The sequence below is a fragment of the Archocentrus centrarchus genome, chromosome 10 (assembly GCF_007364275.1).
Source record: "Archocentrus centrarchus isolate MPI-CPG fArcCen1 chromosome 10, fArcCen1, whole genome shotgun sequence".
NCBI classification, from domain to species: domain Eukaryota; kingdom Metazoa; phylum Chordata; class Actinopteri; order Cichliformes; family Cichlidae; genus Archocentrus; species Archocentrus centrarchus.
Window position 1 is genome coordinate 19,537,418 of NC_044355.1, and position 27,325 is coordinate 19,564,742.

The following is a 27,325-nucleotide window of genomic DNA, read 5'->3' on the forward strand; positions in this document are numbered from 1 at the left end:
CAATTTTCGTGTGTGTTTTTGTCATATTCCTTTAAAATATAATTTGTCAGTTTTACTGCTAAAGATTAAAAAGTGTCTCCCACCCTTTTTGTAACTACATGCCTCATATTACCTTTCACAATATAATCTTTTGAGGTTTTTACATCCTACATTTATATTTAGTTGAACGTCTCTAATACTCGAGCAGCCCAACTATTCCCGCAGATTTACAGAAATTGCTACAAATCTTTCCCGGTGAGTAGCCTTAACATGAATGACAAGTAAGCCAGCCGGCAGCGGTAGAAACAGCTGCAGCTCTTGTTTGGCTTCTTTTATTGAGGAAATATTTGCTTTATGTCGGAGGATCAATCAGCTCCGGAGCGCCTGGACCATTCAGAGCGCCAAAGCTCACGGGGCGGTCAGCCAATAGGAACCCGCACAGGATTGAGGCTAGATGCGCCATTTTACTGCGTCCACAGCCATCCGGCAAGATGGTCCCTCTGCTTTGTCTCCCCTGACCGGAGTTGTTTCGGTATTCTCTTGCTTCTTCTCGCTTCCACACCACTGAAAATCTGCATGCTTGTCTGAACTGGGCTACCTGCGCCAAAAACAAAACGCGTCTTTGCGAGTCAAGAAATGACGACGGCGAGAAGTAGGTATGAACACTTGTCTTGTTTGTTTAGACAAGTCAGTTATGCATTGATTGCCGCGCTGCCTTCGCTAGCTACGAGCCGGGCCATGAGAGCCTATTGCTAGTTAGCTAAGCTAAGCTAGGCTAGCTCAGTTGTCAGCCGTTAGCTGCGCAGCCGGCAATGCTCAAGTTCGCGCACACGCACATTCAGACACGCACACGCGGGTGTCGGGGTGTTTGCCAAAGTGATCAAAATCCTAAAATGTGATTGATTTTTTTTTTGAGTAGCAGTTTGTTTTGTATGAACTGTAGCCAGCTAAATGTTGCAGTGCTAGGAGGGATGCTAAACAAGGCAGTGCCAGTCTGCGGGTAAGGTAGCGCGCGGGTTCGTGTCATGGCACCGTCACGGGGAGAGAAAAGGCCCGTGCATGCAGCGGTGCATGCCCATGCATCGGAGCTTGTGTGCATGGCCGAGACTGCAAGGTTGCCTGGGCAACACGGGGGCAGTGAAAAGAAATACTTCTGGATCAGCGGTCAACGCGCTAATAGTAGCAGAGCAGAACTTGGTAACCCTGATAGTGGGGAGTTTGTGACTTGTCAAAACCCGGAAAGGCTTCGTCGAGGTTAAGAAGCTGTAAATACAGATACAGGCGCTTCTTTTCTTTCGTTCGAGGAAGAACTGGGTAAAAACTACTCGGCCGGCCGCTGCTGGCAACACCGACTGATTGTTCGCCACATCTCGTAGCATCTAATCAGCACGTTATGATGACGCAAAACGGCAAAATAAACATCGGCGGCTCTGCCCGGAGAGCGGCGTGCTCCGAAGAAATGCACAAAGCATGCAGGTTACACGGGCACCTTTAATTGCGTGATCGTGCAAATTCACAAACGCTGCGGATTTGCTCGTTTTATTGGCAGCTCTTTTAGCTGCATTTGTTGAGTTTTATCGTTGTTTGTTTTACAGACAGCCACCACTGGAGGAACATAAATACTGTAGGGTTGCAGGCAGCTGGCATAGTTGCGTTTTGATTGCTGTTGTGCAGTGGAAATTAAAAACAAGAAAAACAATACACTCTCAAAGGATCAGTTAATCCATGCAGATTGTTGAATTGCGCATGACAGATTTCCAGTGCTGCTTAAATCCTCACTGAAAACATTAAAGAATAATTACGACCCAGTTATTTTATTATTATTATTTATTTTATTTTTTATAAGTTTTAGACTTTGTTTTGAGTAGCTTTATGTAGGTAGGAACAATGTTTTTCCCTTTCTCGTATCAGTCTACATCTGCCAACCACAGGAAGCATGGACCTAGAAACCCATACAGCTCACCTGAAAGAGATGGCATCAAAGTTTACATCCTGTTACAGTGTTGAGAGCAGGAGCCTCCCATCATGGTAGATGCACGGTGACATGGTTGGCAGGTGACATGGTTTTTTTTTGTTTTGTTTTTTTTTAAGTAATCAGGCCATAATTTAGTGTTTTGGCACTTTGAGCACCACAGTGCAATTACTGTTTAATTGCACTTTATTCCAAGATAAAGTGGCCGATATCTGCAAAACTGGTCCAGCGGCAAAAACGTAAATATTTTGCTGTGACCTGTCCCTTAAAGAAAAGCTTTTTTCTTTTATATCTTAATTTTGTCTATTGCTGCTGTTGATGTTTATATCAGTGAAATGCTGTTAACCTTGGACTTTATACAGAGCAAGACTGCAGAGCAAAACAGTATGGTAGAAGTTCTGAAATCTTTAAATTTAAATGAAATACAAAAGCAACAACAGCATAAATAAAAACACTGAACATACAGTCTTGCAGTAAATACACATACCGTATTTTTCGGACTATACGTCGCTCCGGAGTATAGGTCGCACCAGCCAAAAAATGCATAATAAAGAAGAAAAAAACATATATAGGTCGCACTGGACTATAAGTCGCACTTTTTGGGGGGGAGGGAGGGGGGGGGTTAATAGAATCCGAGACCCAGAGCAGAAATTCCATCTTGAACGGCAATTTAAAATAATAATGGATTAAAGAACAGGACGAACACGGTTACGCCTACGTTATGCTAACGTAGCACATTCAGCTACATGACGCACAACGAACACGTGTTCGGTATGTTAACGTAACATTAAGTTATTCAGATAACCATAGCATAAAGAACATACTAACAAGTTAACCAAACCATCAATCCATTGAATTCTTCATCCTCGGTGTCACTTCTAAACAATTCCGTACACTCCGTAGACGAAGCGCCGCTTCCTCTTCTGTGTCGCGTTAGTCAGACTCGTCGTCAGCTGCAGTTCCAATTATTCCAGCCTTTCTGAATCCCAACAGGATGGTTTGGTTGTCACTGAAGCCCATGTTTTCTTGATCCATCCAATGACTTCCAGGAAAGTTGGGTGGCGCATTCTCCCAGTTGCCGTTAAGCTGTGCTCTCCGTCCATCATCCACTGCGCCCACAGGTTACGCAAGACTGCCTTAAAGCTGCAGTTCACGGAGATGTCAAGTGGCTGGAGTATTTTGGTTCATGTGTTATAAATGTCACATATACGTCGCTCCGGAGTATAGGTCGCACCCCCAGCCAAACTATGAAAAAAAGTGCGACTTATACTCTGGAAAATACGGTAGATATGCCACTGTAATGGCATCAAGTTTCCATCTGTTCCGTCAGATGTAACATGGTTCTAGAAAGCAAATTTTGAATCTCCTTTCAGGTAAAATGAGTCTGGCTTCTTCAGAATCACACCAAGACCAAATGGCAGAAAAGGAAGAGGAGGTAAGTTTGCCACCTCATTGAGGCTACATTTGTTTTAGACCTTCAAATGTTTGAAATGCATTTATTGTCAAGCAATTAAAATAAATTTTATATCCTTGCCAGCCTGGTAGCTCAGCAGAAACTATGAAGCCCTCCTCTTCTCGCAACAAGAGGTGCGGAGCAGATTTCTTAAATGTGGATGCTTTTTCTTGCTGTTTATGCAGTTGCATGTGGTCAGAATAGTTCACAAAGATGATGCAGTTTGAAATGTTAAAGTTGATTCCCTGGCTGATTGCAGGAAGTCCAGCAGTGTAGCTAAGCACACTGACCAGAATGGATCAGAGTCCTCAGCCGAAAGTGAAAATGAAGGTGCCACTTCTGACAACCCTTCAGACAGTAACACCGGGAGTGTTTCTAAAGGTATGAACTATATGAGGGTATGCACTGATTTTAATCAACACACTGTTGATGCCTGTGTAGCAAACAGTGCTATTTTGTTCTTCAGGCACTTTAGTGATGAGGCCAGCTGGGAATGAAAACAAAGGTGCTATGAAGCTCAGGGTGGATTTCAAACAGAAAAAAACAGGTAATGATATTTATTCATTTAAAAACATGTGTTTACAGTGTCCATCCATCCATTCACTTCCGCGTATCCTGTTCAGGGTCGCGGGGGTCTGGAGCCTATCCCAGCTGACAGGGCGAGAGGCAGGGTACACCATGTACAGGTCGCCAGCCTGTCACAGGGCCGTGTTTACAGTGTTTCCCACAGAATTAAATCATATTTGTGGCAGTGGTTGCATGAAAGGAGGTGTAAAAGTAAATATATTTTGTGACAATAAATAACATAAGAGGAATCAGCAGTAAGTGAATGCACTCACACTCCAGAAGCTCCAAGTGCAGCTGGCAACAGTAGTCCTGGTTCTCCTGTTGCCAGCTGCAGTCCACAGAGTGTAGCTACATGACCTCAAACTACCTCGAGAGTGACCTGAAAGGCCTGCTATTAGGGTAACTGGAGACCGTAATATAGCTGGTTAGAAGAAACTTGTCCACTAGTAAAGTGATCATGTCATACTCTCAGATAGAGGAAAACATTTAAATATAATTAAATAGCCAGTAATGTATCTGGACTTGTTGTTCTAGTAAAGTATGTGTGGAACACTGGTTACTTCCACCAAGGAACTTGTTTTTGTTAGCATTTTTTGCGTGCATGTCATTCTGTTTGTAAACACAATAGCTTGAAAAGTTTCAAATTAACTCTGATCAAATTTTGTAGGGGTGTCGAGTGGGGTCATGTTAACAATCCATTAAAATTGGCTCACATCCACCAAAGTCTTCAAGGTCAACTTACGGTCAGAAACTGACAAAAAGCCTAATAACTTAGAAACAAGTGTGGTGTGCATTGTCAACATATAGAAATTACTGTGTAAAGATTTAAAGTACTATATCACATTTGACCTCTGACATCTCGTTCAAGGTCAGCAGATTAATCTGAAGGCCAGAGTGGTAAGAATGCTATATAGAGCTATTTAAAACTGCTCTTCTGCTGCCATTGTTTGTATTGACAGCTCTAAATATCACATTCCTTTGGATCTTTGACCTTTTTAAGGTCAAATAAGGTTAAACTTTCATAAAACATCTGTAAAACTCTGCTTACAGTTCTCCTGCTTTTGTTTGTATTGGCAACATTTAGAAAATTTTGCTGGTATAGGGCTGCAACTAACGACTATTTTGATAGTCGATTAGTCATCGACTATTGAAACGATTAGTCGACTAATCGGATTATGAATCACATAATTATGAAATGACACTTATTTAGCTATCAGCTTTTACATTTTCCATAAGCAGGGCTTTCAAATTGTTTTGGAGTAGCTGGGGGGCATGTCAAAGTACCAGGCGCCTTGTGACCGAGACCGAAGCCATGACGGCAGCAGACGATATGAATAGTCACATTTCAGTCGTGAATTAATCAAATGGCTCAGATTGAAAGAACGTAAATATTGTCACGTGCGTCCACATGGCGCTGGATACGGAGAAGGTGGACGGCACAAAATTATTATTTTTTTTTTTAGGAAAATTAAAAAGTAGACGGCGCAGAGCGGTGGAGTAGGTGGAAAATGCGCCTGCCGCCGGCATAATTTGAAAGCCCTGCATAAGGTTATTTAAAATGTGGTAGTAACACATACTTCATTCAAAACCTTTAATCAGGTTTGCTACTGATATAACTTTAACGGTCCATTTTTCCAACCATAAAAAAAAAAGGAAATAGTACTTTTTCGTCCCTGTAAAACAAAGTTGGCACCGTTTCGCCAGCATCCCCCATCACTAAACGTGCCACTGAATGCTATCCGGTCTTTAAATCGGACATCATTTCTGGTCCAAATGCTTCTAAATAAACAGCAACGGTATAACCAATGACTGTTCACTATTAAAGATGATTGTAACATACCTTATCGACTGCAGCCATTTCCGCTTCTCTTTCTCATCGGTAAAACACAGCTGAGTGTGGTTTTTTTTTTTTTTTTTTCTTTTGGAAAAACAATCAGGGACACAGCATTGCGGAAAATTAATCACGTGACAGTTTGGACCCGCAAATGGAGTTCTACGTCATCACTTAACCGGATTGCGCATGTGTGAAGCTCGCCAGAGATAAACAGACAGGAAGATGTCTCACTACGTTAAAAAAAATTCACCAGTAGTAATAAACGACTATTATCGACAATTAAATTCGTCGTCAACTATTTTTATTGTCGATTATTGTCGACAATGTCGGCTAGTCCTTGCAGCCCTACTGGCATATGAGGATTCTAACTATCACGTGATAGTTTGTATTCAAGTATCGTGCCACATTTGACCTCTGATCTCACGTTTACATTTCACATCTGCCTTTCTTTCAAGTTGACCCCAAAATTTGTTATATCTTTATCTTTATATCTGAAAGTATTGTCAACAGAAGGAGAATAAATCCAGATAGATTAAAAAAAAAATTATACTCAAAATTATCTCATGACAATTTGGTAGGTAGGTAGATAAGTTTATTGATCCCACTGGGGGAAATTGACTTGTTGAGTAGAAGGATATTTCAAGCAAATGAGAGTAGAGACTATATTAAAAATTGCATAAGATTCTATGAAAATAAAGAATAAAAATATCTTACATACAGAAAATACAAATGCACCAGTATGGTAATATGATCCAGTTTTGAGAGAAGTAGCAACAAACAACAAATAGTTTGTGCAATGAGAGAACAAAATGGGCAAATAACAAAAGCCTGCACTTTGCACTTGTTTTCACTGCACTAAAAACGTCTTAAAGTACTTTTAAAAAGAACAAAGAAAACAAAATGAATATATACAAAATACAGTATTATTCCCTTAAAAGTAAATACTGCCCACAGAAAGCTACCTTTTTTTCTTTTGGTGTGTTGACATTTGCAAGTGAACCTTCACTTTGAATTTTAAAGTGAAAGAAGTTGATTGGGTGAAGGTAATAATGTAGTGATTTGAGGGGGGCAAGTGACACTCGCTGATTTCTTTCATTGTAGATGATACTCTGCAGAAGAAGGTAAACTGCACTGCTTGTGGAAAACAAGTGAACCAGTTCCAGCGTAACTCTGTGTTTGTACATCCTGCTCTCAAAGTACTTATTTGCAAGGTAGGAAAGTCCAGATAGACATTTCACATATTATTACAAGTTCTACAAAGGCCATTTTCATTGTGTTATGACCACATTCTTTCCTCTTCTTCTAGTCATGCTACAAGTATTATACAAGTGATGATATCAGCAGAGACTCTGATGGGATGGATGAGCAGTGCAGGTACAAAATTTTGCGCAACGTATTAATGTTTGGAGGGGTTTTTGAGGACCTTATTTGCTGTTTGCACTCAAACCATGTTGGAACATTTTCCCCAGGTGGTGTGCTGAAGGCGGCAAACTTATCTGCTGTGACTACTGCAACAATGCCTTTTGCAAGAAGTGTATTCTGCGAAACCTGGGCAGGAAGGAGCTGTCGGGCATTACTGATGAGAACTCAAAATGGCACTGCTATGTGTGCAGATCAGAGCCCCTCCAGGATCTGGTCTCCAAATGCAGTCGCATTATGGAGAAACAACAGCTTACGCAACGAAAATCCGAGAAGACGGAGGAACGTGAGAGCAAGAAGCATAAGAGCAAAGCAGCCAAAGAGCACAAAGCTGTCGTCAATGGAAAAGAACACACAGAAGACTCTGGGACCATGACATTCTCCTACAAAAAACTGCATTTACCAAAAGAACTTATAAAGAAAGCAAAGAAGCTTGTTGAAACCACAACTGGGTTGAATAACACTTTCATTCAATTCATTCAACAAGCAGCTGAGGACCAGGGAGATAAGTGTATCAGGTATCGGCATTTGAAAGCCTTCAAGGCCGTACTTTCTGATTTGAGAAAGGCCCACAGTGCGTTGGAGGAGGCTTTGGAGCCTGAGTTTAGAAACATGGAGTTACAGAATGGTAATGAAGGTCAGCATGTTGTGAGAAAGAGCACTAATGTTGAAGCACTTACAGAAAATGATAATATGGATAGTGTGGCCGATTCGGTGTGTGAAACTGATGCAGTTGAAGAGGTGGACGAGGAGACACCCCAGGAGCAGGAAATGGAAAATGATCAGGTGTCAGATAAGACTGAAACGAAAGAACACCAAACAGAAACTGACATAACCCAAAGGACAGTTAAACCTGAAGTTTGTGATGATGGGCTAGGGTCCGCTGGTGAAACATCCTTGGATCATGATATTATGTCTGTGCCGCCTTCGGTTCCCGAAGAGCTCTTTCAGATGGTGGAGAGCCTTGCAGATTCTTCAATGCTACCACAGGCTGACACAAACTCAGTCACAGATACTGAATCACAGTCAAATGGAAACCCGACAGAGACTCAGCAGCCCCAGCCCAAGGTAAAGAACCTCATAGTCAAACTGACTCCTGTCCCAGTTGTGACAACATGTGGGTCAAGGTCCTCCAGGTCCAAAAACAAAGAAAAGGATGGTGAGATGCCAAAAAAGTGTAAAGAAGAATGCAAGAAGGAAGGAAATGCAGGTTCTGATGAAATAGATGGGACAGAGAGCCCACCGCCCACCCGTCGCTCTAGTAGAGTGAAGACCACTCCTTTGAGGAAGCAAGCTGAGAATAAGGACAAGAATGAGTCCTCTGACTCGGAGTCGGAGGAAGATGGTAAAGACAAGGTCAAATCTTCCAAGAAATCCAGGACCGCCAAAAAAGAAGACGAAAAAGAGGGCAAGACATTAGATAAAAAGACCACAGACTCTGACTCAGATGAAGTTCCTCATGCACTGCTAGAAAAAGTTGTAGCAGGCGAGAGCACAGATGAGGAACAGGGAAGTATGACTTCAAAAAAGCGTTCAAACAAACTAAACCCATCTGCACAGGATACAGAAAAATTGTCCAAACGCAAAAGGAAATCCGAAAGCTCTGATTCAGACCTAGCAAATAAGAGTAAGAAGACATCCAAGAAGAAGAAACAGAATGGTTCTGATTCTTCAGACTCTGACTCTGACCAGGAGAAGGACAGTAAAGCGAGTGTAGCAAGGAGGCGATCTACCCGTGTGAAGAAGCAGGATGACACAAAAGAGGAGGACAAAAACTCGCCTGAAAGGAAGCTTAAGAGGTCCTACGAAAAGAAGCGCAAGGGAAAGAGCCCCAGAGCAGCCTCCAAGCTCCAGTTGACCTCCAGTGACGATGAGGAGGAGGCTGAAGGTGAGTCAGGGGAGGACAGCGACGAGCAAAAGATCAAACCCATTGTGGAGGATAATATTTTGGCGGGCAGTTCAGCCTTTCTTCAGTCCTCAGGTAATTTCGTTAACACTCCAGGAAGTTCCTTACCCATTTTGCACCATGAATTTATCAAATGAGGTAACAATGTGCTAATGAATGAGCTTCAGCAAGATAGAGGTGTCATAAACTATTCTTTTAATGACCTTCAGTTAGCTGCATGTGTGTATGGGAAACCACTTTAACATTTAATCTAACAGCAACTGAAACAACTGCTTTTTTGATCTGTTATCAAAGCCAGCAGTGTAATTTTGACTGGAGGGCACCCCTGTTAAAGCTATCTCCAGTTTATTTCTCACTAGTCACTGTGTTAATCCTTCATATCAATTTATTTCTTACTGGAACTTTCCAGCTTTAGTAACCTAATTAATTGCAGCATTTTGCCCTGACTTCTATTCAAATTTACCCTTCAATTTTGATTTGTTATAGTTCCATATCTAAAGTGTAATTTTGACTAGTTTTATTAAAGGTAAAGATCATTTTACTCGTACTCGAATTGTTATTACATTATAGATTGTTGAAATATAAAAGGAAATTCTGAAGGATAATTTAGAAATTATTATTTATATTGTTGATATCTATTTAAATGTTAGAAGGGCTTGCTATAATGTGTGGTGTTTTATTCAGGAGATGAAGTGGACACTAAAGAGGGAGTTGGTGGAATTGGTGACGATGACGACGATGATCCTGAAAACAGGTACGTATAAAAGAACAAATTGCAGAGATCCTCCCAACCAGGCAGAAAGTGGTATCAACATCATTCAGCAACAACAGTGAAACACGATCAGGTTCTCACCTAATGTATGTAAATTAGGAGGAGATTGTTGTCATATCGTCTGTCCGTGAGGTTTTACATTTCCGGTGTATAGACTCCAAAACCACAAGAAGTTGAGCCATGATGTTCTTTACTCTTCAAAGATGTGAAACATGAAATTTGTCCATCTGGGCAAAATATGGGCCTGTTATCCACATTTCTAAATTGATTTTATATTTTTATTAATGGTGGGAGGATATCACCATCAGTGATGTGTTAAATTCTGCCCTATGCAATTAGAACCCAGCCAGAAAAATGGTTTTAGTTCAGATAATTCATGTTGTCTATAAGGCTTCATTGATTTATGCCAGTAGATCGGTATTTTAGCCAGTAATGCTCATATTGGTGTCATAGTACATTGTTCAGTTGCTAGTCTGTGAAAGTACAACAGGTTGAAATGGTCTCAAAGGAGAAATTGGTATTAGATCCTTGAATATTATTGCAAATGCGCTGATTTTATATTACACTGAGATATCTTGTGGATATCTTGTTTCATTATGTGATTGATGCAAAACTCTTCTGTCTGTGTTTTTCTTTCCTTTTCCTGCAGGATTGCTAAGAAAATGCTCCTCGCCCAAATAAAATCCAACTATTCCTCGGGAGCAGAGAGCTCCTCTGACAATGAAGAGGCAGAAAAGGACCAAAAGTCCTCCAAGAAAGCAAAGAAGGAAACTGAAGAAGAGGAGCAGCAAGGTATAAATTAGCCAATAAATATACCCTTTTCAAATAATACTCATCTGCTGTACATTGTCTCAAAACATTTGTTTCTGTCCATGAAGATGATGAGGATACAGAAGACTCTGGCTCTGATGTTGAAGTGAAGAAGAGTGGCAGACGCCACAAACTGCTTCGTCATAAACTCTCACTGAGTGAGGGTGAATCAGGAGAGGAGAAAGCTGTCGGTAAAGAGAAGAAGAAAGGGGGCAAGAAGAAATCAGGACGGAAAGGTTGTTTCTGAATTTTTAATTCACTGTGCCCCGCATTAGGTTCAAATATTCTAAATCTAGAAACTGTCTCATGACAGGCTTTTCTTTTTTTCAATTTGACTTTCAGTGGACAGCGATGACTCTGCAGATTCAGACTTTGAAAAGTCAGAGTCAAGCGCAGATTCGGCCATGAGTGAGGTGGTTAGCAACTCCGAGAATGAAGACAAGCGGCGAAAGACCAGGTGAGAACAAAGGCCCCCAGTCAGTGGTGGTCATTTGACTGCCAGTGCATCTGGATGAATATAGTGTTTCTCTCTTTGTCTGTAGAGCTGCAAAGAAGAAGGATGATGAAAAACAGAGAAGTTATGCTCAGAAGAAGAAGCGACGCAGGATCAAAGTTCAGGATTCCTCTTCGAGCAACGAGAAGGTGTTTTAAATGCAGTGCACTTGGTACTCTTGAACTGTCCCAAAGCTGCTTTTTTTTCATAGTTGGATTACTAGGTAGAGGAAATGAAGCCACATGAAATTTACCAGTCAAGTCATGCATGACAGTTAAAATGTTATTTAAACTTACCCTGGAGTGTGTTGTGAGGATTATTGAGGGCACAAACCAATCACGATCATAGGAAGTGAGTTTTTTTTCCTAAGGGCTGAACATCAGAGGGCTGAACTTGATGTTCATTTCCACAGAGTGGTGAGGAGGGCGAGGAGGAGCAAGATGGAGAAGGACGTAAAGGCCGAAAAAAGATCCGCAAAATCCTGAAGGATGACAAACTGCGGACGGAGACGAGGGATGCTCTGAAAGAAGAGGAGGAGAGGAGGAAGCGTATAGCTGAGAGAGAGGCACTCAGGGAGAAACTTCGAGAGGTAACTATGAAATGCCCGGCGGTTATCAGGAGTATAGCCTCAATTTTCAAAGCCCTGAGCTGTTCTCATTCTGTACTATGGGATGTAATTCAATAGTTTCCACAGGATTTTAGGTGTTAGAGGATCTAATGATGAGCAGTATAATGTTCCATCATTTGTACTTTTTACTAAACCAGATCATGTGTCTAAGTTTATGAGACATAAACACTGCGAGTTGGGCAACCAATTATGCATTATTCACTTTTTCAGTTCAAGCAGTTGGAGAGTCTGCTCTGGAAGTTAGAGTAATTACCTTTTTAAAATACACACGAAAAGAAGATTAAGAAAGATTAGTGTGAAAAGATGGGTTGTCAGTCTAATTTGTGCATTACATGGACAAGGTTTTATGCTAATACAGATTTATGTTTGATTGGTTGGGAAATATTTGCCCATCTGCCTATTACTACAAATTTAAAATTCAAATTTGGCAGTACCGCAGCACACATGGTGGTAGGTCAGAGCTCATCACACCAGTGTGGAGTTGCTGAATTAGAGCATTGGTTCTCAAACTGTGGAGTGGTTCCCTGATAGGGAAGTTTGATGGATATAATTTGTGTAGGGAAAATGAAAAATCACAAAGCGTTTGCAAATGCTGCCATGTGGACCGTTAATTCACTGAAATTTTACTGGGATCACATTTTTGTTGTTGGGATCTGTGGTATATGGGTTGGACTTTTTTGTGCTTCTGAAGTGGTGCATGCCACTAAAATTTTGAGAACTAAATCAGGGTGTTTTGTGGTTCTGATGAAACTAGCAGAAGATATTCACAATCGTCCTGCTAAATAAAGTCTCAGTGCTTCCTGTTGTCTGGTAGCTGCAGCTTGTGATGTAAAATGTTCCAGGTATTTGTACCTGGACTCTCTGGCAGCTGTGGTCTTTGAACCACTCTGCTCATCCTCTCTATTGCCTGCAGTGGCACTTTTTTTTTTTCCTCTCTTTTTACCTTCATCTAAAAGAAGTCCGCTGATGACTGCCTCTGGGAGCAGTACTGCCAGCAGTAAGTGGTTTGGTGGTGCTGCTCATCCAAACCAAACATTAGCTGGAGGGAAGCAGATGTTGGGGAGATGAGGGTCACAGAATTACAGCATGCTTCACAGCTGTCTCACTTTGTCTTTCTTGCTCTCTATTGTCTCCCTATTGTATTATTGGTGATTGTATGTTAGGGTACACTTGGTTTCATAGTAGCTTGAGTCATATACATACAGCATAGAAAGTGCCAGTTGTGGTGGTGACATTGGTTGGGAATATTCATGACCCGCGGACAAATTAATCCGTGTTTTCATAATTCAGCAGTAGCGCTGCACCGCTGCTGAATGCATTTAAGGGAAACTCTGCCAAAATTAAACTGTGACAATATAACAAGCAGCAGGGTGCTTCCTTAAATATTACGTTTTTCAATAAAATGAATAAAATGGGAATAAAGTGCATGATAGATTTTTTTTTTTCTTTTTTTCCTTTTAATTTGTAAAATGAGACCATGTATTAGGCTAAGTCTGCTTCATTCGCATACAAAAACGTACAGCTGTAGATGTATCTGGTTAGAGATATTTAGTAATGTAAATTGACAAACTGGAACAATAACTGATATTTCTTAAGAGATGTCTTTATTGCTTAAATTTGGAAATCATCTTTTGGGCTGTTCTTCATGTTTATCTGCAGGTGATTGTGGTGGAGGAGTCTTCCCAGGTTACCTGTCCCATCACCACCAAGCTGGTGCTGGATGAAGATGAAGAAACCAAAGAGCCTCTGGTGCAGGTGCACAGGAACCTGGTCACAAAGCTCAAACCTCACCAGGTTGATGGTAAGGACAAAATGCCCTGAGCCTTTTAAAAATAGTAGGAGCTGGCAGCAAAATTAGTAGAACAAGTCTGAGGTGCTCTGCACTGATGTCACCTATGCTGTTTTTCCCCCCCTCCCCCCGTCAGGAGTACAGTTTATTTGGGACTGCTGCTGTGAATCTGTGAAAAAAATAGAGAAGTCTGCTGGCTCTGGCTGCATCCTTGCCCACTGTATGGGCCTGGGAAAAACTCTGCAAGTGAGTTGCTTACCTTACATTGGCTTCTTTCTTTTTCAGTCCTCTGAAAACTATGCCAGTTGTCTAATTTACTGTTTTTAGCTGTCCTAAGTCTACAGAATGACCTCTTGTGGTACTGTAGTACAACAGTAAGTGGCAATTACAGATGATTAAATTAGTGCCTATATTAACAGGAAGCCAGATAAAAGCCCAAACAGAATATAAATGCTCCATATAAACACCTTAGAGTAAAAAGAGACAAACTAACTGAAATTTCAAAAAGGTGCAGAAGTATGATTTTAAACTTTGTATTAATAACCTGATCAAACAAAAAATTGTACCATGTGAACAGTTTAACACCTGGCGATAGCTGCCGATAAACCTGTTACCTGCGGTGAACAGCTGGTTAACACGGAGCGTATCACAGCTGAGACATCTGATCAAACATACTTTGCATTACCGTAATTACATGACCGTTTGTCCAGTGGAAAAATTCAGATAGGTTCCGAAAGCTGAGAAATTGCGCTTCACACCCAACATACGGTAATTGTTGCCAGAAGTCTGTGAATGGTGGCATATTTGAAATGCATTGTGTCACTGATGACACATTTCATGCGAAAGGGTTAATCTGATTACTTTGTAGGTACATTCTGCCTGCACACGCCCTTTGCCTTGATAATAGCAAGGCAGAGGACATATATAAGGATAAATGCTTCTCTACTTTCTCAAAATGCTGTTTTCTAAACTGAAATTGTCCTTTGCAGAGAATTTGTAATATTTAAAAATAGCTGTTGAGGACACATTCATGAAATATTTAGTCCTTCACATAAAATCAAATGCTTCAGCACATGCCAGCAGATCTAAAATCTTGGATCAGGATGATTTTATTCATTTCATATATCTGCAGCCACTACATCTGCAAAGCTCTGTGTTGTTGGTGTGTTTGACAAAAGTTGACTCATTTTGTCCTGTAGGTGGTGACATTTCTTCACACGTTGCTGCTTTGTGAGCAGCTCAATTTCACCACTGCACTGGTGGTTTGTCCCCTGAACACCGTCCTTAACTGGCTCAACGAATTTGAAAAGTGGCAAGAAGGAATGAAGGATGAGGAAAGTTTAGAGGTAATGGGTTGCCCTTGTGACCTTTCAAGCTGTTTCTATTTCGAGTGTAGTGCTTATCACATTGACCTTTGGTGTGGTTAACAGGTAACTGAATTGGCCACAGTAAAGAGGCCACAGGAGCGAGCATATGCCCTCCAGCGATGGCAGGAGATGGGTGGTGTTATGATCATGGGCTACGAAATGTACCGAAACCTGACACAGGGCAGGAACATCAAGAGCAAGAAGCTCAAAGAGACCTTTCAGAAGACACTGGTAGATCCAGGTAGAGTGATTTTATGTTTTAAAAAGTCCACTTTTGTGAAAGCAATCTGTGAGTACTCCACAATTAAAAGTCTTGGTTGTTTCTTGCTACAGTATAAAAAAGAAGTGACATTCAGTTTCTTTTTGGTGATAATAAAGCAAAGCACAAAACATGGCGACGGTATTGTTTTCATGTTATTGCAAATGAACAACTGATAATCTCTCATCTATAGAGGTCTTCTTTATTGTGCACTTACAAGGATATCATTCAAACTTGAATTAGATTGTTAGTAAAATAAAAATTGTGAAAAGTTTTTTTTTTTTCAACTACTTTTTTCCACACCCTGACAGCGGATACATCAGTTGTCTGTGCTCCTAACGATCTATCTTGTGGTCCAAATGATCCTTTTCAGAAACTGATTTAAGCTAAAACTACCCTCAGATTCACTTGAAGGCGGTTATTCTCTGGCTGATTGTAGACTTATTCCTGGGGTTGTTTTTTGCACATTAGCTGTTCTAATGGGGCCACATGTACTAAATTAGCCAAACTGTTTTCATTTTCTTTTGTTTACATCTGTGCCTGTTACTGGTAACCCCCCCCCCCCACCACCACCCTTTGTTTTTTTTGTTTTTTTTCTTTCTTGATGTGCATGCCATTCCAGCAGTGCGACCTGATCTGAAATTGGCCACATTAAAATGATCCTTGTGTTCATTTTCACTAGGTCCAGACTTGGTAATCTGTGATGAAGGCCATATCCTAAAGAATGAGGCCTCTGCTGTGTCCAAAGCAATGAACTCTATCAGGACTAGGAGGAGGATTGTGTTGACTGGAACGCCACTGCAAAACAACCTTGTTGAATGTGAGACTTCCTGCTGTCCTCCATATGATTCATATAAGGGGGGGAAAGGCAGCTATTTTCTATTATGGGCAAATTTAGATGTAAATTTTTGTTGTTAAAATGAACACTTCTGATTTGTCTTCTCCTTTACTAGACCACTGCATGGTGAACTTCATCAAGGAAAACCTCCTTGGTTCAATTAAGGAATTTAGGAACCGCTTTATTAACCCCATCCAGAACGGTCAGTGTGCCGACTCAACGATGCAGGATGTCCGGGTCATGAAGAAGAGAGCTCACATTCTCTATGAAATGCTGGCTGGATGTGTCCAGGTAAAAAAAACAACAAAAACAGGTGACTGAAATGGTTCACTCAGGCCCTCTTTGACTTCCTGCTTTAATAATGTCTTTTTCCCACAGAGAAAAGATTACACTGCTCTCACCAAGTTCCTACCTCCCAAGCATGAGTATGTGTTGTCAGTCAGAGTGACTCCAATCCAGGCTAAACTTTACAGATACTACCTGGAGCACTTCACAGGTGAGAACCACGCTGTAATGCAGTTTTTTTTGGAGCTTTTTATTGCATAATATCAAAGAGTCACTTGTTAGCAGGGGTTAATCTAGCAGTTCTCAAACCTTTTTTAAAAAGTTGATGATCCAAAACCCTAATTTTTATTCATCACTAAAGGATACAAGTTAAATTTGACTAAAATAAAGGTCAGCAGGATATAATCAGAAAACTCTTTCCTACTTAAATTATGTTCATTTAACTTGGTTCCCTTCCATGTTTTTCCCCTGGTTATACACGCCCTAGTGCAGTGGCTCTCTGCCTCACCAGTGGGGCCCATGGCACAGTTTAACAACCACTATTTTAAACTGTTTGGATCTTTTTGGGGGTTAGGAGCAGCAGGGACTCTTGGGGTTGCTAGCAGTGGTTTTCCAGTGACAAGTTTGATCTGATTGCCCACACAAAGATTTAGCCCACGCTTCGACTAAAACAAAATTACGGAATTCGACTGGAAAACATGCATATTCTAGGACTAGGCTAAATCCTACCGCAGGAGTCCCGTTTCTCTCAAAAGTGCTCTCTTTACTGGATTTACTCAGACAAGGTTTTTAGATAAATGGAGGGCCTTTCTGGTAGCGCATTGTTAAGTCATTTAGTGAACTTTTCCTGTGACTGTGGCCCGGTGTGCGTGTGTGTGTGTGTGTGGCAGCTGGCACAGTGCCGCAGGCAGGGTTTAAGCCCAGTTTCCCACGTCTCCCTAATGAAGAGCTCTGGGAGTGAGGGAGCAGAGGGTGTGGGGTAAGAGGGGAGGGATGTGGGGGCATAAAGGAAAGGGAAAGAAATTTAGAGGGAGAAGGGGCCAGAGGTTTTACACCAAAATCAAAAACAAAGAACAGGAGGGCTGGTATGTAAGAACAGGAGCGGGGTGTTGTTATGTGTTGTGATTCATTAGGCTGGGTTGGCCACAGTGCACAGCGCTGATGTTGTGACTGTGGATTTAGTGTTTGACAGTCGTGTCTCTGGACCAAAGACCACCAGTCGGCTGTGGTGGGAATGGCCATAAATGTTCTTCTTTTGCTGCTGCTCTTATAAAACCTGAACTAACTTCTGACCTCTTGGGGTCAGTGCAGGTCAGCATACTGAACAGGTACGTTAGTGTGTCAGCAACAGCATTTTGCTTTGGGAAGCAGATTAGAAGTCTGAGATTAGCCATTACTCACCAGCTTTATTGTGTTTTGTAGTTGCAGTATACTCTTTCAGAAGAACGAGTGGCATTTACGGCTTGGTTTGATTTGTTGTGTCTAAATATTCACTTTACTTGAAGTTGACCGCGCATTGCATTCAGAAAGTATTCAGGCCGTTGCACATTTTCCACATTTTCATTAATTTTCAGACTTATCTATAATGGATCCAATAATTTTTTATTTTTTTTTGTCTGTCTGCACACAATACTCGTAATATTAAAACAAAAACAGGTCTTTGGGTATTTTGTGTATTTAAGAAAAACAATGAAATAGCCAATTTACAAGTATTCAGACCTTTCCATTTGTGCTTTGTTTAAGCACCTCTTGGCAGCAGTGACATCCTCCAGTCTTCTTAGAAGTGATCTCCCATTCTTCTTGGCAGAAAAATTAAAAAACTCAACCAGGTTTGATGTGGAGATTATGTGCACAGCCATTTTCAGGTCTCTCCAGAGATTCTTTGTTGAGTTCAGGCCTGGACTCTGGCTCTCTAGCTCTCAAAGGCTCTTTTTATCATCTTGGCTCAGGTTGAACTAAACATTGTGCGAGTTTGGCCTTTTAGGAAGTCTGTGGGGGTGGGGGTGCTATAAAGGGAGGAAAGAGACAAGAGCTCATCATTGCAAATAATGAACAATAATCCTGGTGATCCTGATTTTATAATTGTTTCAAAACAGAATCATAATTGGAAATACATTTCAGTTTGGCCTAACCCTAGTCATTTGGCAGCACATTTTAGGGCATTGTTGTGTTGACAAAGAAACTTTAGCTCTGAGATCTTGAGCACTACGGACTTATTTTTCTGCATCCATCTTTACCTCTATCCTGACTAATCCTCCAGATTCTGTCACAGGAAACCTGCCACAGGCAGGCACCACTGTTTGACCAATATCAGTGAGGCATTGCTGAGTTCTGGTTTCCACGCTGTTGCATTTTGTGGCCAAATAGTTCAGTCTCTGTTTCATCAGACAAGAGGATATTCCTCCTTATTGTATGAAAGTCATTAAGGTGCCTTTTGGCAAACTCCCAGCAGCCTGTCATGTGTCTTTTAGACAGGAGTGACTTCCCTCTGGCTACTTGTGCTATGAAGCCCTGATGGCAGGAGTGCTGAGCTCTAATCAAGTTGCAGCAGCATCTCGAGGATAACTGATAAAATAAAGCTCAAATGTGAGTCTCGCTTCAAATGCTGTTTTTGCTTTTTTTGGTTTTCAGTATAGTGTGTAGATTGATCTAGAAGTATAAGTTGAATCCTTTTTTAAAGATGAGTTGGGTAAAACTCATGAGCATCAATGAAATATTTTGCAATATTGTCGCTTTTCCCTGAATCACTTCAAACATGCTGGCCAGCATTCATCTGTGTTAAGTACTGTCTGTCAGGTTACTGTTTACCTCAGCTGTCAATAAACCCAGTGTGACACATCCACGTCTGTTTGCTCTGGAGGAGGCTGTGAAACGTGGTGTAAGTATGTTTAAAACTGGTTGAGTCAATGAAGCTCATTTCTGTTGGATGACAGTGATATTAAGGTGAATTTTCTGTCATTAGGCATTTTTTTGCAGGTGTCATTGAAGCTTTCCTTGAAGCAGAGCCAACATTGTTACTTTCTGGCAATTAGCACGATGTGTGAATGTAATCGAACTGTTTGTCGATGTGAAAGTGTGGTTTTTAGGACACTAAAATCTTCAGGACACTGCAGCCTAAATCTGGGTTCTAACGTAATGTTAGCTTCTAAACAGCTGCTGTTATTGTTGTTATAGCCAGCTAGTCATTAGCTGTCTTGTTACAGGGGAGAGTTGCATGTCTAATCTGCTGACAGTAACTATTTGCTAAAATATTGCGACTGAACAATTTATGCATGTTTTTGCCCACACCATTGAGACTTGGAAGTGGGGAAGAAGAGGAAGACGTGGATATGAGGGGGAGAGAGTAGTGATGGAAGCGGTAGATAAAAGTTAGAAGAAAGAGGATGAGGATGAGGATGATAATGTAAAGATAACTGCACGGGAAGTATAAGATCCAAAGAAGAGGCAGAGGGTCAGTGCAGATGAGAGGCTGAACCACCATGGACTGCTACTCTTCTCTTTCCATTCAGCCCTGTGTGGTTACAACTTGATGGATTGTAGCCACACAGGGTTAATACTGACAGACTTAAATAGTTTCTATCTTTTATGACCAGTGTATTTATTTTATTGTTTTTTTAATTAAAAATGAGGTGAAGGGTTTACTTTATATTTATATATATATATATATATATATATATATATATATATATATATATATATATATATATATATATATATATATATATATATATATATATATATCAGGTTATAGAGGGTTAAACTTAGTTGCCCCCTTTTCGTATTATCTGCATGTATAAAGGGATTGAATCCATGCTGTCAGGTGCGTAATGCAAACACACATCTATCTTCTCCCTCATATTTTTTTCCTTGCCTTGCGTGCAGGTGTGGGGAATGCTTTGGAGGGGGGCCGGGGCCGTGCGGGGACCAAACTCTTCCAGGATTTCCAGATGCTCAGCAGAATCTGGACCCATCCCTGGTGCCTTCAGCTGGATTACATCAGTAAAGAAAACAGGGTAGGACTGCAGAAGATGAGACTAAACCACAGCAAACACCAACTGAAAAACTAGAAATACATTACCACAAATCACACACTGTAGGAAAACAATAGAAACATATTGCTGACAGGTCATGCTTCAAGGGACAACATCACATACTGCTACTGCAGCAAAATTTTCACCTTGCATAATTGCATAATGCATAATTTCTGCTGTCCAAGACCAAGCTCTGTATATAACTGACCTGTCACTGCGCAGTTGAGCCTCACAGAAGTGCACTTTCTCACAGGGTTTCTTTGATGAGGACAGCATGGATGAATTCATCGCTTCAGAAACAGAAGAATCCTCCATGAGTCTGACTTCAGAAGATGAGAAGATCAAAAAGTAATTATTTTTGTAATTAATTTATACAGATATGACTTCATTAAATTGCCTTTCTCCCTGGCATCTGTTACTCTTGCTGACTCTGTCTCCTTTGCTGTGCCTTCTGGCTAATAGGAAAAAGAAGCAGGGGAAAGGAAGAAAGAAGGGATCTGATGATTCGGACAGTGATGATGTTGAGGTCATCAAGGAGTGGAACACCAGCTCTCGTGGCAAGAACGGAGAGGGCCGAAATAGAGCAGAGACTGTAGAAGAACGTGAGTGTGTAATACACATGGGGGAACTATGGGTAGTTGGCTGGGTTTAAGAGAGTCTTAGTCCTACCTGCTCTTTAACTAATTAATTGGTAGGAGCTATGTTGTATCACTGTTAAATTGAGCTCAGGGCACTCCCTGCTAGTCTGTGAGCTCATGTGAATAAAAATAAGAGTCTAGAATTTGCAGTATTTAACAGGCTCTGAGCTGATCAGTGTTCTTCATTCCCAGCACAGAACTACTGAGGAACCATTATTATATTGTGATATCCATTTTATTTAGAAAGGAGGCTTCACATCCAGCTGCTGCTCCTGGCAGAAGCTATTTTGAATGCACTTCTCATTATGAACAGATACATTTCTGGGTTGTTCATCAGCATGCATTTCCATCCCATTCTCATCAACTCAATGTCTCCATGAATGCTTTGAGGGGATTTCTGTTCATTTGGCACAAACATTCAGTTTAATCAATGATGAACTGATTGAAAGGATCACAGTGATCTTGAAGAACACATTTTTTTATCCATAACCCAAGAATACACATCTGTTAACCTTTTGACTGGCCACGCCCCATCTGCGGGACGTGTATATAGTGCTTCTGAATGTAAGTTGTGTATCAGAGAAGGACTATTGGGAGGATTGTGTTTTTTAGTATATGTGTACATGTAGTGTAATTAAGCAAAAATTTCACATAAAGGTGTAACAGAATGAAATTAAAAAGTGATGACCTTTTAGATCTCAAGGGTCACACCTGGATGTAAACTGGAACTTTACTGGCTGTTAGGTGTGTACACCTGTGAGGCTGTAAATTCTACTTGTGGGTCTTGTGGACTGACTGGTCACGTTTTATCTGGGAAAGTCTAAAATCTTCACTTTCAAAGTCAAAGAATTGTGGAGATGCACTATATGGACAAAAGTACTGTGCCAGCTACTCGGCCGTGGACGCCCATGCACTGAAGCAGTTTCTGTGCTGATGTTAATGCCACAGGAGGTTTGCAACTGCAGTGTTGGTGACTTTAATGCACCTCAGCACTCGGCGACCCCGCTCTGTAACTTTTCGTGGTCTGCTACTTCGTGGCTGAGTTGCTTCCACTTTGCAGTAATACTGCTTATAGCTGATGGTGGAATATCAAACTGACTTGTTGTAGTGGTGGCATCCCATTACAGTACCACATTCTTTAGAATGGCCAATTCTTTCACAAATGTTTTGTAAATGGTTCTTGGTTTTATAAATCTGTTGTAATGGGACTGAAAGATTAAGTGACCCAATACCTTTGTCCATATAATGTACCTTTGGCTGTGACTCCAAAGGCACACTATATGGTATACCAGCAGTACTACATAATACTGAGAGTTGTTTAAAGGTAGCTGCAACAATTGTGCAACAAAAGATGGTCTGGGACAAAAATACTGACGGCGCCAGAAATTTTAGCACTGCTACCCGGACCCACTGACCAGTCAGTCAGAATGCAGCATGAAATGATGGACTGATAAGCACAATACTGTTGTCATCATTGTGTTAAGAAGAAACAAACCCCAACTATTTTACATAAATAGTGGGATAATGTGCAAAATAAAGTGTGGGATTTTCAGCTCTTTTCAGCAGCAGAAAATTGTGTTCCTCAAGGACAAAGCATACTGAGAAATGAAGAAGGAATTGCAGCTGTGTAACATGTAGCCTAAAATACAGTTGTTTTAACATCTTCATCGCAGCCTACACACATGAAAGTGCGTGCCATTCATTGATTAGATCCATGTTGCACAGTGTGGCAGACAGTAAACTTACAAGACTTCTGAAAACTCTGTGCCTTTAGAGATGACTAATAATCAAAATGCATGAAAAGATTAGCAAGCATTAAGGGCTCGATTGAGTATATTAACACATTAAAACAAAATATTTTCTCCCGTTTTCAGCTGTAACATAACAGAAAACCGTGTAATAGTGAGGCTCGGCTTTGGAAGCTTGGTGTCTGTTACGAACTTGCTGTTGTCAGACTGCTGACTGCATGAAGACTAATCTGTAACTCTGTATTACAAACAGCTCGGCCCTCTGGCTCCGCACCAGGAAGTCCCACTCCTGACTGGCACAAGGAGTTTGTCACAGAGGCTGACGCTGAGATCCTGGAGCACTCAGGGAAGATGATGCTGCTTTTTGAGATCCTGCGCATGGCTGAGGAAGTGGACGATAAAGTGTAAGTCTGTACTACGTGTTGATTGTAACCTTTTTGGCCATTTTCTGTCAGTTTGCAGTAGTACTCCAAAGCGTATCTTTGCGTTTGTCCTCAGGTTGGTGTTCAGTCAGTCTCTCATCTCCCTGGATCTGATTGAGGATTTCCTAGAACTGGCTTGCAGGGCTAAAGACGAAGAAAAAATTTCTCCATACAAAGGTATGTTTTGGGGAACTTTTATTTAAAACATTACAAAGCACCACTCCATGTTGTTGTTCAGAAATGACCCTATGCCCTCTTACTGTTATGATGTACTAAAATTAACCAAGAAATGTTTAATATAACACAGCTGACATTGACAAGCTCCATTCTGTCCCAAGGTTCATTTTTGTGGTTTTGCACTGTGCTTTTTAAAGTGACTAAACTGCGTGTGAGATTTAAAAAAAAACATGAGCCTTGGAGAAGGATAAAGCATTTCCATAGAAATGCAGGTTTGAGACCGGTAAGTCAACCCACATGTAACATGTATTCTTGTACAGGCTGGTGTGCCTATTACCCTTAAACACACACAGACACACACATACACATTGCCGCTGGTGTAAGGTCATGTTCCTAATTAAACTTCAGCAGCTGTTTTTGCTTTCATTTTGAAAATGATTAGACCTTGACTTTTTATTCGACAAAAAATGTTTGCTCAAGGGTTTGTAATTTGTAATGAAAAGATCACAGTGCCATAATTGGAAACATACTGAAATGTTGGTTATGAAGGCTGGTGGGAGGGGTGGGGTTGGCCATCTTGAAGGCTAAACATGGCTGGCCTCTAACCAACACAGCCATCTATCTGCTGCCTGTTAATACCCAAGCTAAGTCCCTTTGACAAGGGAAAGGCAGCGCTGACACAGATACATGTGCTTTTGAAGTTTCCATTGAGCGTAGATGGAAGATTTCAAATCAGATTTCGTACCTCTCATGTTTGTGAAGGTGAAGGCAAGTGGTACAGGAACATAGACTACTACCGTCTGGATGGTTCAACCAACGCCACCACCAGGAAGAAGTGGGCCGAGGAGTTTAATGACACCAGTAACACAAGGTGATGTGTCTCCACTGTCTTGAAAGATGCAAAATTATGACACCAACTTTGGAAAAGATCTGATTTTAAGCTTTCGCTGTACATCTCAAAGCAAAATGATTGCAAGTCATACAGGATACAATCATGAGTTAGATAATGCTCACTGATGCTTCTTTCCCTTTTTTCATACACAGAGGTCGTTTGTTTCTCATTTCAACAAGAGCTGGGTCACTTGGCATCAACCTGGTGGCAGCAAATCGGGTCATCATCTTTGACGCCTCCTGGAACCCATCCTACGACATTCAGAGTATCTTCAGGGTGTACCGCTTTGGGCAGGTTAAGACTGTCTACGTCTACAGGTTCCTTGCTCAGGTGAACTTTAATTAGAAATTGATATTTTTTTTTTTTAAAGTAACCTCTAATAATGTGTGTTTCATGTCCATAAACAAATAAACGCAAGATGCTTTGTATAAGTTGTGACTTAAAAACATTTACCAGCAAAACAAGGAAGCCTTTAAAGTCCGCATTAAAGTATAACAACTCGTTTGATACCCATAGTGTCAACAATTGAGAATTGGGCCAGCATGCTCATTCAGCTAGAGCTGAGCTGCTATTGAACTTTTGGAGCCATTATCAATTTTAATAGTTAAAAAAAAAAAAAAAAAAAGGTCTAGCATTGATCAGGAGTACCAGCCAGTTGGTCAGTATTGATTGGCTGGGAGTAGTTACATGGCTAGTTAAGTGCCTGATGCAGGAAGCAACATTTGTCATGGGAGAGTAAATGATGGTTTGGGAAGTTGGGGGTTTGATTGCACACAGTATTGAATCTTAATACCTAGATTCAGTGCTGTGAGTCAGTAACATTACACACAAATATTAGACTACCAGCTTAGTCCATGTGCCTGATTATCACATACAGATCACCCCCTCTTTGTTATCACCGTGGTCACTTTTCTTACCCATTTACCAACCTTTTTTTTTTGTTTGTTTATTTAAAAGCAGCAACAAATCTGTTCCCAATACTTGATAGGGAATGGGGGACACTCACTCTTTGAGTTTTGGTTTCACTCTGACCATTTTACATGTGAATTTTGGTGAAATATGAGAGACCTCTGCCTGAGTCAGAGTCAGCCCCGTGATAGCTAAAGCTAGTGTGACCTGAGTGTAAGATGGTTGCAAGATGGTGCTTACCTTTCAGTCTGCTACATACTACATGCACTACTACACATATCTGCTGAATTTCCCCCCCCCCCCAATATATCAGCCTTCTTTTTTTTCTTTCAGACATATGAAACAGATTTCCATTACATTTGTTATGTGTAGTTATTTGTTTACTTGTTTATGTTCTGCCAAACTCTGCTCGGATCAGCTATTTATTTGTGGCCAGCAGGGAAGTTGCTGAGTGCCCTCTGGTGGACAACCTTTACAACATCAACATTCACAACATGGTTGAAGGGTGTTTCTCCCATTTCCTCTTTACTTTTTTCCATTTTTGTTTATCGACGGTTATAAAATGCTGATACCAGAGCAAATAGCTGATATTGGCCTGCCAATAAATCAGACTCTAATGCCAAATAACTACCCCACTTTGTGCTAAGCTGTGATGCTACTCTACCTGTGAGAGTACTGCAAACAGTAGAGTTGGATTCACTCTGTTGGGCAAACTAGTGATGACCCAAGCATCTCTTCTGCAATATATTCTGTTAAACTGTCATATTGGACATATCAAATATCAATAGTAACAGTAGTTCATAGTGAGGACGTCTTAAGTCTTGTCTTTTTTTTTCTGCCCAAGATTATTTCTCCTCAGTAGGAAAATGTGGATTGATGATAAACTCACTAAAGTGTAGTATAATTACTACTCTCAACTCTTGCTAAATCATCTATTGATGCATCTGTAATAAACCAGTATAGGTGGGTGTGATGTCCCTATAATACTGATAGACTTCTGATTCATAGGTCATTTGACATTCAAGCAAACCTCTAGTTGTCTGTTCTTCTTTCATTCTACTATTTTAGGGCACAATGGAGGAGAAGATTTATGAACGGCAGGTAACCAAACAGTCCCTGTCATTCCGGGTTGTGGACCAGCAGCAGATTGAGAGGCACTTTACAATGAACGAGCTGGCTGAACTCTACACCTTTGAGCCGGACTTGCTGGACGATCCCTCCGAGAAGAAGAGCAAGAAAGCCACGCCCGTGCTCCCTAAGGTGAACATTCATATACTGTGTGCATTCAGATCAAGACGATGGGCTTCAGTACTGAGCTAAGTGTCTTTTTAGAAGTTAAATTGACTATAAATCAGACATGTAATTGGGCTTTGATGAATCACTGACTGAGAATTCATGTTTTTCTTTAGACCGATCCTTAAAGGAAATGCTGAAAAGCAGGCTGAAACCTATTAACAGTAGTAAAATAGTCTTTTTTTTTTTTTTTTTTCTCCCCCCCTTCAGCAAACATGGCACAGGATACTATTATAAATGCCAAGCTTGTTTTTCCATACTTGCAGCGAGTAGCTTGTTCTTCCTTTTGAAGTTTTGCACTTCAGTGATAAACTGTTATTTAAACCCAATGCCAGCTTGTATCCTGCTTAGCCTTTCTGGGATCTTTCTTTTTCTTCTTGTTTCCTTTCATAATCCTGCCCTCGCCTCTTCTCTTCCTAATGCAGGTGCAGTGTCACTATTTAGGCCCCCTGGGGTTTAATAACAACACAGCCCTTACATGGGCCATCCAGCCCAGCACAGCTGCACAGATCTGTCTGTTTACTGCTATTTACTAAATAGTCTTCCCATTGCAACACTCCTGCTGCCCTGCTATAAACCTGCACTCCTCTTTTTTTTCATTCATTCCTTGCTGCTTTTTACTTCTCTGTTGATCTTTGAATTACTCCTTCTTTCCCCCTCATTCCTTTTTTGAACTCTCTGGGTTTATTCAGATCTGTTTCTTAAGTGGTTTTACCTCTTTGTTTTGGTTTGACCTGGGTCACTCTGCAGAAACTTGTAAACAGAAAGGATTTAAAAAAAAAAAAAAAAAAACTGTATATACAGCTTGTTTGCCCTTTCATTGGACAAAAGGCCTTCCAGTTCA

At 40.9% G+C, this 27,325-nt stretch overlaps 1 protein-coding gene across 8 annotated transcripts in view; it reads left to right on the plus strand.

Annotated features, from left to right (window-relative positions):
- Positions 1 to 418: 418 nt before the first annotated feature.
- The window catches only part of atrx (ATRX chromatin remodeler), a 41,068-nt gene continuing 14,161 nt past the window's right edge, over positions 419 to 27,325 (plus strand). Inside the window, exons 1-30 of one of the 8 annotated variants that reach the window (XM_030738840.1) lie at positions 435 to 511; positions 1,891 to 2,034; positions 3,325 to 3,386; positions 3,489 to 3,538; positions 3,664 to 3,785; positions 3,871 to 3,951; positions 6,907 to 7,016; positions 7,112 to 7,179; positions 7,275 to 9,205; positions 9,815 to 9,884; positions 10,552 to 10,694; positions 10,781 to 10,948; positions 11,055 to 11,169; positions 11,255 to 11,354; positions 11,618 to 11,794; positions 13,493 to 13,634; positions 13,759 to 13,868; positions 14,822 to 14,968; positions 15,053 to 15,230; positions 15,931 to 16,068; positions 16,202 to 16,377; positions 16,465 to 16,582; positions 20,254 to 20,384; positions 20,656 to 20,750; positions 20,865 to 21,004; positions 23,042 to 23,192; positions 23,287 to 23,387; positions 24,150 to 24,258; positions 24,432 to 24,609; positions 26,257 to 26,448. In XM_030738840.1, the coding sequence (XP_030594700.1) occupies positions 3,330 to 3,386; positions 3,489 to 3,538; positions 3,664 to 3,785; positions 3,871 to 3,951; positions 6,907 to 7,016; positions 7,112 to 7,179; positions 7,275 to 9,205; positions 9,815 to 9,884; positions 10,552 to 10,694; positions 10,781 to 10,948; positions 11,055 to 11,169; positions 11,255 to 11,354; positions 11,618 to 11,794; positions 13,493 to 13,634; positions 13,759 to 13,868; positions 14,822 to 14,968; positions 15,053 to 15,230; positions 15,931 to 16,068; positions 16,202 to 16,377; positions 16,465 to 16,582; positions 20,254 to 20,384; positions 20,656 to 20,750; positions 20,865 to 21,004; positions 23,042 to 23,192; positions 23,287 to 23,387; positions 24,150 to 24,258; positions 24,432 to 24,609; positions 26,257 to 26,448 (5,298 nt within the window). In that variant the 5' untranslated portion in view covers positions 435 to 511; positions 1,891 to 2,034; positions 3,325 to 3,329. Of the gene's footprint in view, positions 636 to 1,890; positions 2,035 to 3,324; positions 3,387 to 3,488; positions 3,539 to 3,663; positions 3,786 to 3,870; positions 3,952 to 6,906; positions 7,017 to 7,111; positions 7,180 to 7,274; positions 9,206 to 9,814; positions 9,885 to 10,551; positions 10,695 to 10,780; positions 10,949 to 11,054; positions 11,170 to 11,254; positions 11,355 to 11,617; positions 11,795 to 13,492; positions 13,635 to 13,758; positions 13,869 to 14,821; positions 14,969 to 15,052; positions 15,231 to 15,930; positions 16,069 to 16,201; positions 16,378 to 16,464; positions 16,583 to 20,253; positions 20,385 to 20,655; positions 20,751 to 20,864; positions 21,005 to 23,041; positions 23,193 to 23,286; positions 23,388 to 24,149; positions 24,259 to 24,431; positions 24,610 to 26,256; positions 26,449 to 27,325 lie in introns of all 8 variants that reach the window. The other 7 variants (XM_030738838.1, XM_030738839.1, XM_030738841.1 and 4 more) reach the window with 7 other exon arrangements.